The sequence below is a fragment of the Heterodontus francisci genome, chromosome 5 (assembly GCF_036365525.1).
Source record: "Heterodontus francisci isolate sHetFra1 chromosome 5, sHetFra1.hap1, whole genome shotgun sequence".
NCBI lineage: Eukaryota > Metazoa > Chordata > Chondrichthyes > Heterodontiformes > Heterodontidae > Heterodontus > Heterodontus francisci.
Window position 1 is genome coordinate 120,318,660 of NC_090375.1, and position 17,381 is coordinate 120,336,040.

Genomic DNA, 17,381 nt, shown 5'->3' on the forward strand with positions numbered 1-17,381 from the left:
TCTGGCATCTCTGCCAGATGTTGTCTAACCCCTCTCTGCAACTCCAGTATGCCCTGTGCTGTTGACACCAGAAACACATCATCAGCCTGGGGCACAGTATGGGCCCGGCCACCCATAGTCCTCCAACTGTCAGAGGCCTCGGCTGTCAGCTTCAGCTGGCTGCTCTGGTGTATGTGCCATGTTCTCACCAGCTTGTGATCCTGATTCTAATTCTGATCGATTACCCACCGAGATGAAAGTATCTGCACTGGTGAAATGTGCAGGAGAGTCATGGGATGGTGCATCCTCTGAGTGCTCCTCCTCCTCAGAGGTTGACAGCTGTCCCTTTGTGGCTGCAGTCACCTGCAACGCCAAGCTGCATGAGAGAACAGAAACATATGTGGGTCAGGCTTCATATATCCCGTAATTTCAAACATGCCTGAAGGGATTCTCCGTAATTCATAATATTTCGATGAACGGCAATAATCACTCTCTTGTGAAGGGATTCCAGTCTCCCTGCCACTTCTGAAGCCTGTTCCTTGGCATGGCTTAGAGGATGAATGTTAGGGGCCCCTCCACCAGTCCTGGCCGCCTCTCTCATGTTATGGGCCCTCTTCTTCTGCAAGAGGGAGTTTAGAGAAATTATAATTTGGCACAAGTATAACCATGACAGTTCTGCTACTATGTGCCAACGTCTCCAACTGAGGGTCTGATATTTCTCATGATGATACACGCTTTCATGAGATTTACTGGGGGTGAGCTATGAATGAAAGTGGAGTGTGGATTAGAAGCAGTCATGCATCTGTCATGATGAGGTTGTAACCTGTCTGTCATCATGCTGGTAGTGGCACCCTCACCATGTCACACACCCTGTCATGTAGTCACATGCAAACCCCAAAAAGAGCACTGGAATGTAGCACTCACCTTGACTGCACGCAGGAGGTCACTTACCCTCTTCCTGCACTGGACCCAGTTGTGTCAGGTGACCCCATGGCTGTTGACCTTCTCTGTGATCTCCACCCAAGCTTGCTTGGTCAGGCGGGAGGACTTCTTGCCATCGCTAGGGAAAGAGAACCTCCCACCTTTTCCTTGCAGCCTGGAGGAAAATCTGCAGGGAGACATCATTGAAGCATGGGGCAACCCTTGGTCTACCCTCTGCCATATTATCCACTCTTCCGAGGGAGGTTGGGTGTTGTAGGAAAAGGTGCTGTGAATTTTAATGCTTCACAGTACAAAGAGCTTCTATTGACTGCAAGGCAGGAGTGATTGCAGGGCTGACAGGCTCTTAAAGGTGGCACCAGCAACTGATCCGCTGTCAGCTGACGTCATAATAGGCGTCTTGCCTACCGCCCCTGTCACGTTTTTGGGGGTAACTGTTGCCTCCATTATGCTAAATGGTCGCCCGCTGCGTAATCGTGGCGGTGCAACCGCACACGTGATGCATGGGAAAGGTGCCCATTTCCGTGCCTCCACCAGCACTGGCGGCGGGCTCATTAAATTCAGCCCATAGTTTCTAGTACTCTGGGTGGGTTGTAAAAGTTCCATTAAAGTCAATGGAAAGGAAAATCGGGTGGTGTGTATATTAGATGGGTGAGGTGTGCAATGGACAAGTGGTGTGTATAACGAACGGCCAGTACGATACCACCAGTTTTATGCCCCCACCAAAATTGAATGTCCCACCACCTGTGACATAACTTAATAGTAACATTCTCACAGTTTATAACAGTTTCATGCGGAAGAAGACCTTCAGTCCATTTCGTCCACCTGTTCACAGTGTTCCCTTGGTGACCTTTTTTTAACCCTGAATCCCATTGGATGACAGGAACCTGTCTAGTTCCTTCTTGAAACCCATTATGTTTTTTTTTCCCCCACCTGTGACAGCAAGCTGTTCCATTTACTTATCACCCTTTTTTAAAAAATGTTTCTCCTTCATTTCCTATTTTCTTTTGTTGTGTTTAATTTGTAAATATGATCCCTTGTGGTTAAATTCTATACATGACATAAAAGCTCTGGATCCAATTTGTCCAAACCATTCATAATTTCTTCAATCACAGCATTTTACAGAACAGAAGGAAACAATTCACATTCTTAGTTTTCTCTTTTCAAGACAGAAAAGATCTAGGGTAGTCAATCTTTCCTTACATGGAGCCACAATGTGCTTTACACTGAACCACTCCACTTCACTTCAACTGATTTTTTTCAATGCACACAACTATAAACAAAAATAAGAAAACATATTTATGCTTTGCTTTCTCTATCTTTACTTTTCAAAGGTCTTTTTTCTAGATAAACCTATTTTTGATGCTGATTTCTTTTATTTTAAAATGTTTTCTTTAATGGAATGACTTCAGTTTGCTGGAGACTGTAAATTCACTTCTACTCTCACCTTGAATGAATGAGTGTGAGCACTTTCAGTGCAAGTGTTAACCATGAATCTGTTAGAGCCTCAATTTCTGCCCGCAACTGCAACCAGGATTCCCTTTTAGTTGGACCAAGGAGACCTAAGATTTAGAAAATAATTATTCTGAGTTAAAGATTCATTTGTTATTTATACCACTTATATTTCAACAGCAACTATTCCAATATTTAATAGACTTATACTAAAGCACTCAATGCAATTCTGTCACAAAATATCATGAAAAGATCCATTTTACCAACTGATATACAGAATCATAGAAATTTAAAGCATGGAAGGAGGCCATTCGGCCCATTGTGTCTGTGCCAGTCAACAAATAACCATCCAGCCTATCCCACTTTCCAGCTCCTGGTCTGTAGACTTGTAGGTTACAGCACTTCAAGTGAATATCCATGTACTTTTTAAATGATATGAGGATTTCTGCCCTCCCACTTTTTCAGGCAGTGAGTTCCAGATTCCCCACAACAATCTGGGTGAAAGAATTTCCCCTCAAATCCCCTCTAAACCTCCTACCTCTCACCCTAAATCTATGCTCCCGAGTTATGGGCCCCTCAACCAAGGGAAATAGGGCCTTCCTATCCACTCTATCTAGACCCCTCACAATTTTATACACTTCAATTAGGCTTCCCCTTAGCCTCCTCTGTTCCAAAGAAAAGAAACCCTAGCCTATCCAATCTTTCCTCATAACTAAAATTCTCCAGTCATCCAGGCAACATCCTCGTAAATCTCCTCTGTACCCTCTCTCATGTAATCATATCTTTCCTTTAGTGCAGTGACCAGAACTGCATGCAGTACTCCAGCTGTGGCCTAACCAGCGCTTTATACAAGTCCAGCATAACTTCCCAGTTCTATTATTTTATGCCTTGGTTAATAAAGGCAAGTATCCCATATGCCTTCTTGACCACCTTATCTACCTGTCCAGCCATCTTCAGGGATCTGTGGACATGCACTGCAAGGTCCCTCTGTTCCTCTACACTTCTTAGAATCCTGCCATTTATTGTGTATTCCCTTGCCTTGTTAGCCTTTCCCAAATGCATTACCTCACACTTTTCTGGATTGAACTCCACTGTTCTTCCCACCTGACCATTGATATCTTCCTGCAGTCTACAGCTTTCTTCTTCATTATCAACCACACGGCCAATTTTGCATTGTCTGCAAACTACCTAGTTGTACCCCCTACATTCAAGTCCAAATCATTAATATATATCACAAAAAGCAGATGACCTAGTACTGAAGTAAAAACAGAAAGTGCTGGAAAAACTCAGCAGGTCTGGCAGCATCTATGGAGAAGCAGAGTTAACGTTTCAGGTCAGTGACCTTTGATCAGAACTGGCAAAGGTTAGAAATGTAATAGGTTTTAAACAAGTAAAGTAGGGGTGGAGGGGAAAGAGAACAAAAGATGTGTCATAGGACAGAGAGCTGGAGAGATTAACTGAAAAGATCATGGGACAAAGGCAAAGACAGTGTGATAATGGTGTGATGAAACACAGGCTTAAAGACAGGATTCTTGGTAGTGTGGAGGAACAGAGGGATCTTGGGGTCCATGTCCATAGATCGCTCAAAGTTGCCACCCAAGTTGATAGGGTTGTTAAGAAGGCGTATGGTGTGTTGGCTTTCATTAACAGGGGGATTGAGTTTAAGAGCCGCGAGGTTATGCTGCAGCTCTATAAGGCCCTGGTTCGACCACACTTGGAATATTGTGTTCAGTTCTGGTCGCCTCATTATAGGAAGGATGTGGAAGCTTTAGATAGGGTGCAGAGGAGATTTACCAGGATGCTGCCTGGACTGGAGGGCATGTCCTACGAAGAAAGATTGAGGGAGCTAGGGCTTTTCTCATTGGAGCGAAGAAGGATGAGAGGTGACTTGATAGAGGGGTACAAGATGATGAGAGGCATAGATAGAGTGGATAGCCAGAGACTTTTTCCCAGGGTGGAAAGGGCTATCACAAGGGGGCATAATTTTAAGGTGATTGGAGAAAGGTTTCGGGGAGATGTCAGAGGTAGGTTCTTTACACAGAGAGTGGTGGGTGCGTGGAATGCGCTGCCAGCGGTGGTAGTAGAAGCAGATACATTAGGGACATTTAAGCGACTCTTGGATAGGTACATGGATGATAGTAGAATGAAGGGTAGGTAGTTAGTTTGATCTTAGAGTAGGTTAAAGGTTCGGCACAACATCGTGGGCCGAAGGGCCTGTACTGTGCTGTACTGTTCTATGTTCTATGTTCTATAATTTAAAAAAAAATTATATTTTGACTCTTTTTCTTTTCCATGGCCGGGGTTTTAACCGGTCGACAGGGATCTCGACATTTGGCAAAAATGATGCCGAGCACCCCACGCTGCCTCTTCTGTGGAATGCCTGCTGAATCAAGTGCCAATTAGGCACTTAACTGGATAGTGGCAGGCCTTCCACAGGAGCAAGGACCCCAGTGATGGAAGTTCCACCCTCTGAGACCTGCCAGCTCTTTAATTGAGCTCCGCAGTGGCTGCTGCTGGTGAAGCACCCACCCGAGGCTCAGGAGCAGTGTTGGACCCAGGCCGCAGGCAGGTTGAGGCGGGAGGGGTGGGGGTCGCAGAGGAGATAGGTGCAGAGAGATCGGAAGCAAGGAAGGGAGAGTGGCTCTCAGCGGGGCCCTCCCCCCCCCAAATCCTGATGCCAGGTCCCTTGTTCAGGCACTGTGCCTTTTAAGGAGGGATGCCCCGCCCCCCGGGAAGGCATTCATAGGCCTTTCCACCCTGAACTTAATTTTGGTGGAGGTGGGAAGGTGGTGGGGTAACCGCCACCATCATCCCACTGGATTATGTGCTCTCCCTGCCTCCAAACCCGCCATGGTGCAAAGCATAAAATTCCTCCCCTTGAGTGCCACAAATCCACATTCGGGCAGCCGGGTAGAACAACACGGATCTCCATGGTTAACCAGTGAACCCCTGCTTGAATCGAGTCTTTTGTTGGTTACATTTGTATTTGACCAAATGGAGACAGAAATCAAACAGGGTAAGTGGGGAAGTTGAGTTCTACTGGATTTTTGTAGCATTTTCTGACATGCAAACATTTCACTTCACTAGTGTGCTCCAAATACCAGTATACCTGAGAATAATGGATTTCAAACAAAACATAGGAACTTGATCAAGAGACAACCTGCATACTCAAACTCACAAACATTTGGTTGGATTTGTTTTATTAAAAAGGCATAGAATATTATGCCAAATTGCCTGTACAATGCAGATACTGTTGTTCGACATAAACTTGATTTAACTAAGTTAGTCTGCATAGAGGAATTGAATAATCATAGAGCAAGATTAAGGCGTATATATACATTGTCACACCAACGTGCTATGTTGAATGATAATTTTGTAATTAACCAGCTGGAGACCTGAATTTATGAAAAATTAAAAAGGGACAGATAAAATGTGACTTTGCTAGCAGCTTAAGTTGGCCACCTAATTTGTAACACTGTATTCTACATTCCAAGGTCTGCGACGTGGGGACGAAGTATCTGCCCCGTCCCAGCAAGAAACAAGATCTGGGAAATTGAAAGGAACTGCCTGTCCCCATTAGCAAAGCATCAAGACTATCCCTTAAACAACAGGACCCTGGTTGTGAGAAAGGAATCCCCAGACATGGGCTGTTTTAGTTGCAAGATGAAATACGCTGCTAACTACCATGCTTGAGTCACTGGGTGATTGTCATGTGACAAGCCCCCCCCCGCCCCCATCTGTGTGTTTCAACCTGGTGTTTCTCTGCAGCAGGCTGACAAGCATCTGAACACTGACAGGTGCAGACCCAAGTGGGGGTCCCTCCATTCTCTCTCCATTCCAGCTTGCAAGCTTCAAATCCTGCTGCTGACTGACCACCTCTGCATACTCCGGCTGCAACCAGAGACCCCTTGAAAGAAATCCTCCGCAACGCTGTCTCCAAAAGACCCACCGAATCAGCCATCCATCTCTTCGAACCAGAAGCCTCAGGACTACCGAATTCAGCTAGAAGCCAATTGAATCACCAAACTCCACAGACACTCCTTTTTTCTATAGACTCTAACTTGATTAATCTACTCTTCCCCATCCTGTAACATATTTGTGTGTGTGTGAACCTCGAGTGTGTGTGCATGTGCAAGTTGGAGCGTAGTTTATTATTTTACTTAGATTGATATAAGTACAAAAAAGCGAACCTGTTTCTTTGTTAAACTCAAGAAAACATGTCCGATTAGTTCTTTTTATGATCATGGCACGTAAATAATCAAAAACTCACTGAATTGTCAGGTACATACACCTTAAAAAAGAATTAACCCTGTTGCGGTCAAACAAGGTGAGGGAAAAGAGGGAAGCCCTTCGAGCTCTCCTCACCTGACTGTAACAACATGTTTATAATTTTTATAATTGGTAAAGATCTAAATATTCTAATATTAATAGATTAAGAAAAGAAACAATATGGCATTTTATTCCAAAACTGAGATAAATTAAAGTAACAAAGTATTGCTTTTGAGTTTTGACTTTTAAAATTCTATCTATACAAGTCATTGGCTGAATTTTACACATCTGTCACCGATTTGGCGAAAACAATGGCGGCCTGGCCACACTTCGCGGAGCCGCTGCCATCCTAAGTGTGGCAGCTCATTTAAATAGCCGGGGCAGGCCGCACCCCCCCGATCACGTGGAGGGTGCCGGCTGTCCATCCCCGGCAATGGCGTCAGCTGCCTGTGCGCAGGCGTGGCGCCACTTTTAAAGGGCTTTGAGCCCTATCATTAAATTTAAATATTTAAAGATGCAGTGAATAAAAAAAAATACATTTACTTTACCCCCTCCCACCGCCCAATAACCATAAAATTAATTACTTGCCCTCTTCCCCCACCAATACACTTAGCTTGTCTACCTGACGTCCCTCCCACCACCCCCCTCCCTCCACAAAGTGCATAAACTTTCACCTCAAACACTTCCCACCATCCCCTACACCAATGATGCTACATTGGCCCCATTCCCCACCTGCCCCCCCACTCCCCCCTCCCCAACCACCCCCGGTACTGTGAAACTTACCTCCTGGCCTCTCCCCACAAGTGTTCCGCCTTGTTTCCCTAGATGGGGATCCAAAGGCACAGGAGTGCCGGCCAGCAGCAGGAAGATTGCAGCAGGACGAAAGGTGGCTGTGCAGGTATGATTAATTAATTCATTTAAATTTATTTAAATATGTTAATAGGGGTTCCATCTGCAAGCGGCAGGGGGGTTCGCCATGAGGTCTTGCTGCCACCAGCAATATCGGGCCGGACCCTCCCGGCATTGGGGTGCGTGGCGGCCCTCTCCCGGAGGCATTTTCTGGCCCCCCCCCCACCACGAACTCCGATGACAGAGAGGGTCTGTAAAATCCAGCCCATTATTTTTACTAGGTATCAGGGACCATAACTATCAGAGTAATTATCATCAATCCAATATTTAGCAAAACAGTATTCACAAATTACTATAAAAAGTCTACTTGCCATTATCCTTGTTACTTACTAAAAACTTTAATTCCTTGCAAGTTAACCAACTATATCATGATAGAAAATTAGACTACTTGCCTCCAACATTACTTTTGTAGTTGTTGTATATTTCTTTTACTCTTCGATAGCGAAAAGCTAACTTCCTCATCCAATCAACCCCTCCACGCACACCAGTTGCTAGGCAAAGATTTGCACTAGTCGCTGCAGCATGAAAGCCATCTGTTGCAAAGTTATAAGTGCTGTGTGAATGAACACAAATGAGACTGCCATCAGTGAAAAATAGACACTTGTGTTATGTCACATAACATATTTTCTTATCTAAGAAGTAAATTCTATTCTTTAGTGATTAACCTACCTTAAATCTTGCCCATTATCATCTGATGATACATCATCAATGTGAACTTGATCACATTCCTGTGAAGAATTAAAAATGCTAATAAGATAATTGAAATATAGGACTGAATTTAAATTCTGTTTGAAACAATTTTGAAAACAACAGCCACAAATGGGGAATTTGTACATATGGCTAAATTTCTGTCCAACTATTTTGACTATTTGCTTTATCAAAACATGCTTGCAAAATCTAAATGATAATATTTGCTGATTTATTTTTATTCATACAAACACAGCATATGAATAAAATCAACATGGCTCTAATAGTGCAATTTTAAAACAAACGAGCATGAAATAATCTGTACTCAAGGAGGATAAGATGGCAGCCTTGAAAAGTCACCATTTTCTTTGCTTTATTATAAAAAAATTATGATTCACTGAAGCACCACTTGGTATGGACAATGACAGCAAAGTTAATGGAAACATGTTTTAACATTCATTAGTGTCATATTCTTCTACTAGCAGGTACCTGCTGTTGAGTGCTTTTTCAAACACAGAAGAGATTCCTAAAGGACTGAAAGTTGATGATACATGAAGGTATTAGTTACTTCTTTGAGCACTATAAAAGCAAGTATTATGTTCAACAACAACAACAACTTGTAGTTATATAGCACCTTTAGTATGGCTAAACGTCCCAAGACAAGAGCGTTATCAAACAAAATTTGACACCGAGGCGCAGAAGATGATATTAGGACCGATGAGAGATGCGTTTTAAGAAGCATACTAAAGGAGGAAAGAGAAGAAGAGAAAAAGGTTTAGGGAGGGAAATCCAGAGCTTTAAGGCCTTGACACCTGAAGCCACGATTGCCAATGGTGGAATGATTAAAATCAGGGACAATCAAGAGGCCAGAGTTGGAGGGACACAGAGATTTCAAAGTGTTGAAGGGCTGGAGAGGAGATTAGAGAGGTAGGGAGGGACGAGGCCATGTGGGATTTGAAAACAAGAAAGAGAAGTTTAAAATTATGGCATTGCTTAACTTGGAGCCAGTGTAGGTCACTGAGCACACGAGTGATGAATAAACGGGACTTGGTGCAAGTTAGGACACAGGCAGCAGAGGTTTGGATGATCTCAAGTTTACAGAAGGTAGAACCTGGGAGGCAAGCCAGGAGCGCATTGGAATAGTCAAGTATAGAGGTAACAAAGGCATGGATGAAGTCTTCAGCCGTAGATGAGCTGAGGCAGGAGCAGAGTCAGCGATGTTACAGAGGTGGAAATTGGCGGTCACAGTGATGACGTGGATATATGGTAGGAAGCTCATCTCGGGGCCAACTGTAACACCAAGGTTACAAACAGTTTGGTTCAGCTTCAGACAGCTGCCAGGGAGAGGGATGGATACTGTAGCTAGGGAACAGAGCTTGTGATGGGGACTGAAGACAATGGCTTTGGTCTTCCCAAAATTTAATTGGAAGAAATTTCTGCTCATCCAGTACTGGATGTTGGACAAATATAATAAAACTATTATTCTTAATTTTCTCTCACAGGTAAAAACCCACTTATGTTCTTATTCCCCAGATTTTATTCTGATCACATTGCAATATCTGACATGTTTTAGCTGAATTTCCTTTCAGACAAAAATAATTGAAAACATGTTTCTCAATAAAATCATCTTCAAATGATTAAGTAAGAAAATAATGAGAACTGAAAGAAAACAAATGCAAAGTTACTCTTTATGGGTTACTTTGCTAACTCGAAATTAAATTTGCAAGTAGGTTTTGAACTGATATCTTAGTTATGCCTGAATGATGTCTTAAAATCCCTTTTCCTATATTTTAAAAAGATCAAAACGGTTGCAAATGAAATCTCTTACTTTCCATTTCATTGTTATGATTTGAATTTAAATATCATGTTCAGTTAAGTTATTTCAGTCAATTTTCAAAGTAACAAAACACAGACTTACTGTTGTTGGATACTGCATGCTAGAAAAATTGAACCTGATGCAAACTGCCAATGGAATTATGACCCCTGATTGCTGTTGTGCCACACACCACCATTGCCTCAGGCTTGCATTTAAAAGGCAAGTAGACAAAAAATCTGCAACCAGTTTGCCGTAGATGTTCTGTGTTCATGTTTTGTTAAATTGTATATAGCAAAAGAGTTTAACACTGGGCACTGCTAATAAAGCATGCTAGACCCATTCTACAAGGTTGTATTTGGAAATCATACAAAATATGTGTTATAATGAGGGGCCCATTACAGGGCTGGTATTTTATATGGTTTTTCTATTACAGAGGAAGAGAGAGGGAGAGAGAGAAAGATGGAAACATATCAGAAGTTGCAGTATATCTGATACTGCTGCAGTGAATCTTATCTTTTACAGTGGAGTATGCTGCTTTAGTTGGACATAAAATATTTTGTAATCCTCTCCAAATATGCAAATAAAACTTTACCCTTGAACATTTTCATTTTACTGGTTTCTTCAGGACACATTTTTCATCTCGGTGGATTTGTGGGTAAGGGAGGGAGTGGAGTGCAGAGAAACTAAAACCAGCTGTTCCTTAACAGAATTAAAATCCTGACCCTCAACCTCTGTTCTAATACATCTATTCTGCAATCAAACCTCTCCCAGCAAGCAGTGAAGGCCAAGGAGGAAAAGACTTTGACCCTGTAACCTTCTCCTCCTTCCTATAGGTCAACAACTTCAGATAAGAGAGAAAGAAAGTCAATGTGGCCTCACAGGAGGGCTGTGAATTTAACATTTTAAAACATAAGTCACCAGTTGAAGACACGGTTCAGGAACGTTTTAAGTTGTTTGTTTAATCTGTTTCAAGACAACTCATGAAAACCCCCCTAATATGATGGTTTTGCCAATTTGTCATGGGCAGAGCTGATTCAATGGTGCAGCATCTGAGAGACTAGTGAAATGCAGGCAGAGAGAAAAGAACGAAGGGCACAGCTAAGGAAGGGATAGACACATTCAGTTGCTCCCGAACAATCACACACGCTATAATCCGAGTGCTTGCGTGCTTAAACAGAAGCAAAACCTGAAATTACACAGTTAACATCATTAGTGACAAAAGCCCATTACCAGGAGCTATTTAGTGAACTCCAGTTTCCAATCATCTACTAATTGCCTGTTAATGAATCTATTATGGCTATTCTTCTTCAACATCCTGTGTTTGTTTTCTCCTGCTTGCTTTGTTTGGATTGTCAGCCACAAATTGAGGCAACTGTTTGAAGCATTGTTCAGAAAGCAAGCCTTCTATAATTATGTGACGCCACTTGTCACTCTTCTTACTTAAGTAAAACATTCAACAGATGGGAGCTTGTGTCACTAGCTGTGGGAGAGATTAAATATGGTAGCTTTAACGATCACTACACATGGTGTGATTACAGATTCTAACTATTGTTTCTTTGTCCCTTATTTGGAACGTATAATTGCCATTCCTGTCAGGTGAAATAAGTGTTCTGCCTTCAGGGACTATTTTATCTAGCCTGTCCAAAGTTGCAAGGAAAGCATAGCTTAATTTATTAGAAATTGCAGAAGTTAATACCACAGAAGGAGAGCATTTGGCCCATTCTGTTTGTTCTGGCTCTATGCTAGAGCAATTCAAAACTAATACTATAGCCTGGTGTTCTCTCCATGACCCTTTATCTTCCTCTGTTTCAAATATTCAACACTTACCCCACAAAACATACAATGGTCTCTGCCTCAACCACTGCCTGTGATAAAGCAGTCCATGCTCCAACAACCCTCTGAGCAAATACATTAATTCTGACCTCCCTCCTCATTTTAAAGTAACAATTGTAAAGTTGATCACTCTTCCTCACTAACTCCCCAACTGGAGGAACTAGTCATTCCATATTCACGTTATTAAGACTCCTATTGGCTGTCTTTGCTCCTGTAGACATAAATTGTGTATATCAAGTCTCTCAACCCTGTGCCCTCTCTGTAAGGCATGAATAATTTTCTTTAATGGGGTGCACAAAATGGTATACTGTACTCTAACTGTATCTTAGCTAATGTTTTGCATAACTTTATCATTAATTCTTTACGCTTGCACCTTATGGGCAGAATTTAATGGACCCCTGGGACACGGGCTAGGAGATGGGGTCCCATAGAATAGCAACAGAAGGCGAGGGCCTGTTGCCTTCCCTTTGCCTTCAATTAAATTAGGGGCAGGAAAGGCTGAAGATTGCTTTCCTGCCCAGAGGCCAATTGAGGCCCTTAAGTGACCAATCACTAGCCATCGCTGGAATTACACCTGTGGCAGGAAGCCTCTGCCACGCAGGGAGGTCGCCCAGTAAAGCAAGGCAGCCTCCCTGTGGAGTTGGGGGGGGGGGCCTCCTCCGTGGGCAATCTGTGGCCCAAGGAGGGCCCCCAGCGGCAACAGCAGCCCCTCCGCTAACCGTCCCCCACCCCCACTCCACCCTCAATGCCCACCCTCCCCAGGGCCTACCAGACTGGCCCTGGTGACCCCACCACACTTAACTTTGGTCCAGTGCTTTGATTGGCCAGCAGCTCTGGGAGGTGGGATCCCTGTCCTTAAAGGGATGGGGGATGCTGGCACTGGGCAGTTGTGCCCGAGCACTGTTGAATTGCACCGGAGGGCTCCGAAGGGCTGAGGCCAGGCTCCCTTCACCTTTTAGGCCCAGCATCAGGGCCCCCACTGGCTGCACTAAATTCAGCCCTATGTCCCTAATTGTAAAATCCAACATGTTGATTTTTTTATGGCTTTATTTATCTGAAGTTTCACTTTCGGGTACTTATGAATTTGAACAGATCTTGTTGCATTTCCATATTCTTCAGCATCTTTCATTTTAGTGTATAGTCCCAAAATGTACTATGTCATACTTACATTAAATTTCATCTTACACCTGCCTGTGCATTTGACTATTCTGTCTATGCCTTCCTGAAGTCTTTTATTGTCTTCTTTACTGTTGGCAAAACATCCTACATTTGTGCTGTCAGAAAATTTTACATTGTAATCCCGATGCTCAAATTCAAATCAACTATATATAACTATAACTAAAATGGACCTAGTATTGATGCTTGGTTGCACCCCATCTAACTGTTCTCTAATCCAGCAACACCCATTTGCCCATACCATTCATTTCTTGTCTGTCAGCCAACTTTCTATCCATGCTATTCCATTTCTTATAGTGTTTGAAGTTTTCTAGCAAGCTTCTTGGTAAATATCTTACTGAATCTCTTCTCTAAATATAAATTACATCTACTGCTTACCTTTTGTCGATCCAATTGGTCTCTTCATTCAATATCTCCATTGAATTTGTTGCATGTTACAACTTATTCCAAAAGTTCATTTTATCCAAATGTGTAGGTGTTGATTTATTAGCTCCCTTGTTAATTTTTCAGAACATCCCTGTTACTACTTGAACATAAACCCCTCCAAAAGCCATCTCAAATTCTCCATTTGTCCGATTGCACCTTGGCCTTCCATTAGTGGCAGTGCCGTTAGATGCTAGGCTTCATCCTCTGGAATTCCCTATCAAGTCTCTCTGCCTCTCCACTTCCATCTCCTTTAAGACCTTCCTTTAAACCCACTTCTTTGACCAAGTTATTGGTGTTTTGCTCAAACGTCCAACTGTCAGGAAGAAAATTAAAATATTTTGATGCAGTATTTGGAAGATATCTGTTTAGATGGATGCGAAAGATCTATTGGCACTATGTGAAGAAGAGGAAGGGAGTTCTCTTAGCTAACATTTATCCCTGAACCGATACCACTAAAAGAAGAGATTATCATTCATCTCTGTTTTGTGGATCTTACTATGTGCAAATTGGATGCTACACTTGCCAACATTACAAGGTGACTACACTTCAAACATTTGTAATTGGCTGTGAAGCGCTTTCAAATGTCCTAAGCATGTGAACGGCACTATATAAATTTCTCTCTTTTGGACTTGGGTAAAAAAATGTTTTGTGCTCACTGACTTTCTATTCTAGGTTTTGAGCACATAATGTAGGCTAACACTTCAGTGCAGTACTGCAGATCTGCTGCATTGTCAGTGTTTTTATCTTTTAGATGATATGCAAAACCAAAGCTTCTGTCTGCGAGTTTGGATGGAAGAAGAAGATCTCAAAGCACTATTTGAAGAAGAGCAGGAAGTTCTCCCAACATTTCTACCTCAGTCAACATCATTAAAACAGATTAAATGGCCATTCCTCCCATGTTCTGTTGAAAGGTCACAGACCTGAAACGTTAACTCTGTTTCTCTCTCCACAGATGCTGCCAGCACTTTCTATTTTTACTGCTCCCATGTCCTGTTTGTGGGACCATGACTAGGAGGTGGGGGGCCATAGAATTGCGACGGGAGGCGGGAGGCGCGGAGGCACATCACCACCTCATTGCACCACAATTTAGTCAGGGGTGGGATAAGCTGACGACAGCCTTCCCACCCAGAAGCCAATTAAGGCCCCTGTGAAGGCCTATTATCAGCAATTTAAGGGCCTCTTCCCACCGCCGCTGGCTTGGGTGGGGCTGACCTCTGCCATGTTGGGAGGTTGCCCAGTAAAACGCGGCGACCTCCCTGTGGGCTTGGTGGGGTGGGGGGGGGGGCTCCTCCATGGGCAATTTGTGGCCCACTGTGGATCCCCGCTAGCAAATAACCCACCTCCCTGACCTCCGTCCCACTGCACTCAATGCCCTCCCTCCACCCACCCCCTCCTCCCCCCCCCACCATCGCCTGGGCCTGCTCGACTGGCCCCAGTGACTTCACCTCACTTACCTGGAGTCTGGGTCTCCAGCACTGGATGTAGTTCCCAGGCCTCCTGCAGTACCAGCAGTGGCCATTACTCCCAGTGGTGCTGCCGATATTACTGAGCGGCCGGACCTCTGACTGGCCAGCAACTCTTGGAGGGGGACTCCAAATGGCCGAGGCAGGGTTTGCATCATCTTTTTGGTCCAGTGCCTGCACCCTTGCTGGCTCCACTAGGTTCTGCCCGATGTGTGCAAATTGGCTGTTGTGCTTGTTTACGTAACAGCAGTGAATTCACTTTAAAAGCACAAATTTGGTTGTGAAGTTCTTTGGGATGTCCTGCGGATGTGATGAGGTGTTATATGAATGAGTGTTCATTCTTTCTTTCTAACTGTGTGCCAAAAATAAGCCTCAACTCCAGTCTCAAAAGAGGTCTAAAGAACTCACTACTGGGCCTGTGAGAGATTTTCTTATCCTACACAATTATTATTATGGGTTTTCTGAGTGAAAGAGCCAATCTAGTACCAACATATGTTAATTAGGTATAATTTTGTGTTATTGTCCCATACCCACTCAAACTGAGTTGACAATATCAAAACACATTTCATTGATGATATGTATAGTTAACAGAAAGTGGAGACTTTCACTGCATCACTTTGTACTTAATCTGGCCTCCATTACTGGACTATAAAACTGCATAAACTTATTTGTTGGACATCAAAATATTAAAGCTGACAGGAATATTTGATCAATTTTAATTTTAATGATTTTAAAATTTCAACAATGTTCATTTACAAGATATCATTATTTTAAGCTTTCCCATTAAAAATGTTGTGGTATTAAAATAGGTAATTTAGCAGGGTAACATATTTTGGCAACCTATTGGTGTTCCTTGCAGTTTCAATAAAAGTATTTATTGTGCCACTGAAAACCTACTGCCTGTTCATCTCTCGCTTGTTCAAACTGCAAAATAAAACATCCACATTTACCACTTGGTGTATGATGCAATTTTACAATAATTAATAGCTCCACTTCAAAAATATATATCACTGAACAAAATTAACTATGTGAGTAGTTTTTACCTAACCTTCCCATCAGGAAACTGACAGGATCAGATTAGCTGCCCGTTTTACAAAGTACACAATTTTATTTTCCACTGAAATCAGATGGATTAAATTAAAATTAACCCCTACATTTTATGAAATGATTTTAACCCTGTCTGTCCAGCAGATACAAAATAACCAAAAAATGATATATATTCATTGTAAAGGTAAACTTAAATTTAAGACAATAAATAAGGGAGGGAATGGGCAAAATAGAAGATAAGCCAAGCCAAAGTATAATATTTGAAATTGAAAATAATATTTTGCTGTTAAGTATTTTGGATGTGAAAGACTAATATTACAGCAATAAAGCTACCTTGACATTGCAGTAGCTTGATTATCTTTTTTTTATTTGTATGATGGTGAATGAACTGAAAGCCCAACAAAATATCTGAATCAGGGAAGTTTTTAATTCCTAGGAGCTGCTAGTAGTTGAAAAGTTCCAGTTTCTAATGTGATGATGCAATGATTGGAAATCAGTTTTTTGTTGAAGAACAGTGATCAACGCAATAGGCTAGAAATTCGGCTCTGCAACCCCTTGGGTTTTGGCACTATGGGTGTCTTTTTTTGTTTAGAATGGCATCCACGTTGTGCACACATAATTCTGGCAAGGGGCAAACAAGAGTCATCCTTTACCCACATCAGAAGCAGGCATTAGGCCATTAAAATATGCAAATAAGGGGCCTAATGCCTGCTTCTGCTCCCTCGTGCAACTTTGGTTTGTCCCCCCAGGAAATCAGCTCTTGACATTTCCAAACTCACTCTGGACTCGGGCGTCCAGGCCTCCTCAATTTCCTCCCAGCCTTCCCTGACCTCCTAGTCTTTCACCCCAATCGCACTCTGAGGCCCCCAACAATATTGCAGACCCCTACGATCTTCTTCCCTGATCTTCAAGCCAACCACCACACCCCGGATTGCTCCGAGGTCCAGCCAACAATATTCCAGATCCTTATATACCTGGACATTGGTGTACGAGCTTTTGTTGGTTCTAACCACTGTGCCTTCGACATGATAATGAGGGTCAAAACCTAAAATCCTGTTCTTCTTGAACCTCCTCATTTGAGTGTAAGCTGTTAGCACACTGTGGGTGCAGCGTCTAAAAATGGATTGCTGTTGAATTTCCAGGCCAATAGGATGGGCAAGTTCTGTTGCTTCAGTTTGATTTTTTACCAATCTTACTGATGTATTATATGATCTATTGAAATGCATAATGCACCCCACACAAAAAATGTTATTTAGAAAGTTGTTTTTTCCTCTGTTAATAAACATGCAATTCAATGGTGTGTTCACATTATAATTTGTGTTGTAAAAACCTCATAACATTGCACTTTGAAATTGAGATCGTGCATTTAAGGGTTGTATATCCCA

General features: G+C 42.7%; 1 protein-coding gene across 18 annotated transcripts in view; it reads right to left on the reverse strand.

The window, feature by feature from the left end:
* The window catches only part of eya1 (EYA transcriptional coactivator and phosphatase 1), a 274,463-nt gene that overhangs the window by 22,323 nt on the left and 234,759 nt on the right, over window positions 1-17,381 (reverse strand). For all 18 annotated transcript variants that reach the window (XM_068031998.1, XM_068032001.1, XM_068031999.1 and 15 more), the window contains 3 exons: window positions 8,218-8,276; window positions 7,941-8,101; window positions 2,366-2,480 (listed from right to left, as the gene is read on the reverse strand). In XM_068031998.1, the coding sequence (XP_067888099.1) occupies window positions 2,366-2,480; window positions 7,941-8,101; window positions 8,218-8,276 (335 nt within the window). The remainder of the gene's footprint in view (window positions 1-2,365; window positions 2,481-7,940; window positions 8,102-8,217; window positions 8,277-17,381) is intronic.